This window comes from Nematolebias whitei, chromosome 19 (genome assembly GCF_014905685.2).
Source record: "Nematolebias whitei isolate Nwh7 chromosome 19, NemWhi1, whole genome shotgun sequence".
Classification (NCBI taxonomy): domain Eukaryota; kingdom Metazoa; phylum Chordata; class Actinopteri; order Cyprinodontiformes; family Rivulidae; genus Nematolebias; species Nematolebias whitei.
The window spans coordinates 21,088,491-21,092,699 of record NC_056516.1 but is presented as its reverse complement, the minus strand read 5'-3'; the positions used below and the strand labels follow the sequence as shown (position 1 = coordinate 21,092,699).

At 39.8% G+C, this 4,209-nt stretch overlaps 1 protein-coding gene across 1 annotated transcript in view; it reads left to right on the top strand.

Annotated features, from left to right (window-relative positions):
• csmd2 (CUB and Sushi multiple domains 2) overlaps window positions 1-4,209 on the top strand; it is a 302,201-nt gene that overhangs the window by 275,263 nt on the left and 22,729 nt on the right. Inside the window, exon 55 of the mRNA XM_037693663.1 lies at window positions 876-1,058. Within this exon, the coding sequence (XP_037549591.1) occupies window positions 876-1,058 (183 nt within the window). The remainder of the gene's footprint in view (window positions 1-875; window positions 1,059-4,209) is intronic.

Sequence of the window (4,209 nt, the reverse complement as noted above, 5' to 3'; positions counted from 1 at the left end):
GTGGGGGCAGCAGCTTGAGCAGGGAGGCCCAGACGTCTCTTTCCACAGCCACCTCTTCCAGCTCTTCTGGGAGGATTCCAAGGCATTTCCAGGCCAACCGAGAGACATAGTCTCCCCCGGGGTCTCCTCCCAGTTGGACATGCCCAAAGCACCCCCCTAGAGAGGCGCCCAGGGGGCATCCTTACCTTATGCCCGAACCACCTCAACTGGCTCCTCTCGATGTGGAGGAGTAGCAGTTCTACTCCGAGTCTCTCCTGGATAACTGAACTTCTCACCCTATCTCTAAGGGAGAGTCCAGCTACCCTGCAGAGAAAACTCATTTCAACTGCCTGTATCCGCAATCTCATTCTTTCGGTCACTACCCAGAGCTCATGACCATAGGTCAGGGTAGGAACGTAGACCGACCGGTAAACAGAGAGCTTTGTCTTACAGCTCAGATCTCTCTTCACCACAACAGATCGTTATGGAGTCCGCAATACTGCTGCACCAATCCGTCTGTCAGTCTCATGCTCCATTCTTCCCTCACTCGTGAACAAAACCCCGAGATACTTGAACTCCTCCACTTGAGGCAGAACCTCACCCTCGACCTGAAAAGAGCAATCCATATATATATATATATATATATATATATATGTATGCATATATCATGATGAAGTCCTTTGAATGAAGGACGAAATGCCTCAAAAAAAAAAAAAAAAAAAAAAGGAAACGGTCCAGATGACCTGAGTTAACTTTATTGGATTTTCTACCTGGATTATTTATTAAGCATGTGTGTAGTTCTAGCTTTTTATTTTATTTATTTATTTTTGTCCAAATTTGCAGGTTTATGAATTCATTGTTTGTTTTTTTTTTATTTTTATTTTTTATTGTTTCAGGAGATTCAAGAGGATTGTGTGGTGACCCAGGTGTTCCTGTTCATGGTATCCGCCTTGGAGAGGAATTTACTGTGAACAGTGTTGTCCGCTTTAGCTGTGAGCCTGGTTACGTTCTAAAGGGCTCACCAGAGAGAACGTGTCTTTCCAATGGGACCTGGCTGGGTACACAACCAGAATGCCACGGTAAGAACTTAGCAAAGATCACAGTTGTACACACAGTTAAGTTCCAGTGTTGTGTTTTTCTATTTTTTTCTGTTTTTCTTTCTTAAGTTAAGTGAAACAAAACACTCAAGGACTGACAACGGGGAGAGATTTGTTTGACAAGCGCACATTACGTTTTTTACATACTAACTGTCTGGATTTTTTTTTTTTCTTTTCTTTTAGAGTAGCATCATAATCCTTATATTTCTTCTGTTGTCCCTAAGGCAAATAAAGTGCACCAAATTACACAAAAAAGCAGATAACACCTTCACAGATGAGGTTTTTGTCATAATAATATTGACATTCTAGATACAAGTACTTTTCCTTGGGTTATTGTGACAACACACTGATAATCATGATATCACAATTACATTTGAGATTTCCAGACTAAGCATATCCTTCCTGTCATCATCCATCCATCCGTCCATCCATTATCTTTTACCCGCTTCTTCTACTTTGGGTCATGGGGGTCACCGGTGCCCATGTCTGGCAATCACTGTACAAGGGGCGGGGTACACCCTGGACGGGTCGCAAGTCCATCACAGGGCCACATAGAGACAAACGAGACAAACAACCATTCACTCTCTCACTCACACCTAGGGACAATTTAGAGTTACCAATCAGCCTAACATGCATGTTTTTGGTCTGTGGGAGGAAACCGGTGTACCCGGAGGAAACCCATGCATGCACAGAGAGAACATGCAAACTCCACCCAGAAAGGCCCCCGGACCGGGATTTGAACCAGGGACCTGCTCGCTGAGAGGCAGCAGCTCTACCAATTGCGCCACCGTGCTGCCCTCCTGTCATCATAACATGATAAATAAAATAATGGTATGATTGTGTTCTGTGGCTTTGGTTTGATAAATTATAGTTCATGTTATTAGAACAGCTACTCTTATGTATAGTGTGGTAATGTTTCAACATTGTCCAGCTGAACACCCAAAAGATGTTAAGAGCTGTCAAAGTGGTATCCCCACTGGGTAGAAACGACAGAGCATTACATATCTTTGAGATTTCTTACGTTGCATCATGGGTATTTAGATAATAATGCATACCATAAAAATTACTAACAGAAAATATCTACGTATATGGTAATTTTGTGTAATTTAATGCTATTTCCTGTCATGCACAATTTTCTGCTGGACATCTATTTTATTACATTGTATACACTTACCTCAGAAAGTTGTATAGGTACTCACTTGCCTAACATATAAACACTCAAAATGTACAAATGTATGTAGTTTCCAGAGAAACGGAAAAAGAAACACACACACTACAATATAATAGCCAAAACACTAAAACAGGGGTGGTAGAATGGCAAATGTAAATTGACTCTATTATATAGCACCTGTATAGCCAACCAGGCTCTTCAAATATCTTTAAAACCCAACCTGTGTCCTCAAATACATTCATACAGCACTCTATCATGTCTCTACAAAGCTAATCAGTGCTTTTAGATCACATTCATACACTGATGAGGTACACATCAGAGGCAATGAGGGGTTCAGTGTCTTCCCCAGGGACACTTCAACATATGGATGCTGGTGGAATCAAATCTTAGATTATCTTGTTGTAGGAATATTGCTTGTTCTACCTGTTTACATGTGACTTTTGGTATCTCAAGGGTCTCTTGATGACAGGTGAACACATTGAATGGTAGTTCTATGAAAAGGGCAGTGTAGACAAGTACATTAATGAATCAGAGACAAATTAACAATTTGATTTAGAGCAAAAAATATTTCTGTGTTTTGATTGTGTTTTCAAGTTGGTGAATAAGACAGCATGGACGTGAACTTTTGTTTTTCAAAACTATAAAGTTTTAGAGTTTGGCCATTGCACCACATTGCATTAATTTCTTATGTCTGTGGATATGGGGTGTTTGCTTTACACACAACCATCATCCAGTCTCCCAGACTGTGTTCACTTGATTTCTCAACACCCCCCTCCACATACTCCTCCTTCCACCCTCTCTCTACACCATACCTACTTCTCGCCTTACTCTGTGTGCGGTATGCTCCCTGGGTGAGGTTGCCCACCTGCTCCCAGTTGGCACACACTTCAAGGGCCAGACTACATCTGGTCATTATGGGAGGGCAATGCCCACGGGGCTGTGATGGCCCAGGGCAAGCTGGAGACTGTAATGAACAGAACCAATGCTGGCGGCTGGACAGACACCAAGGGATTTTCTGAGCAAAGGATGTGTCCATCAAAGCAGAGTTACTCATGAAGTAGGACGCATAGGAGCAGGAGGGCGGCAGTAGTGGGCAGATAAAAAAAGAGAATCACAGTAAAGCAAAAACAAACCAAGTGGGGAATAAGTTCAAACACTAGATTGTTGGAGGAAAAAACAACTTTTTGAATATGTATATAGAATAAGTTATTGCACATGAACGGCAGTAGGAAATTTATTGATACATAAGAGCTGATTAAAAAAGACAAAAACATATATTTGATGATTAGAAAATAATAAAACATAGAACAATAACAAACCTTAATAGAACTTGCAGAAAATAACCAATGGATGTACAACCCAACTCAAGATGGCCATCACAGCCAGCTGACCTTCGGCAACACAAGAGTTGCTGTTATCCAGTCAGATTTACATATATCAAGTCAAGATTGATGTACAGCACTTTGTGTCAGCCATGGTTGTTTTAAGGTGCTTTATAAATAAAGTTGGTATGGTATGGTATGGTATGGTAGTAGCTTAGAGTCATGCACAACACAAACTCAGAACATAACATCTTGCATGAGACAGAAACATTTTATTTTCAATGTTTGGACAAAACAGCTGTACCTCCATCTTCACAAATATCTAAGATGATATTTGTCTGAATCAAAGTCAGTGGGTGAAATGCCTTCAAGGAATGATAAGCTGTTAATTAGCAGTTTTAGAATTTTAATTGTGAGGATATGATTAAAATAAAAATGCCAATAAAGACTATATTAAAAACTTTTAAGTCTATAGTTGAACTTTACAAACAAACTTGTTTTTTGTTTGTTTGTTGTGTTGTATCTTATAAAAATAATTGGACTTTTCTTTCTGATTGTATAGAGTTTATGTCAGTTAAAAACATAAATTCTGACTGTTTTGTATATATATATATATATATATATATATATATATATATAT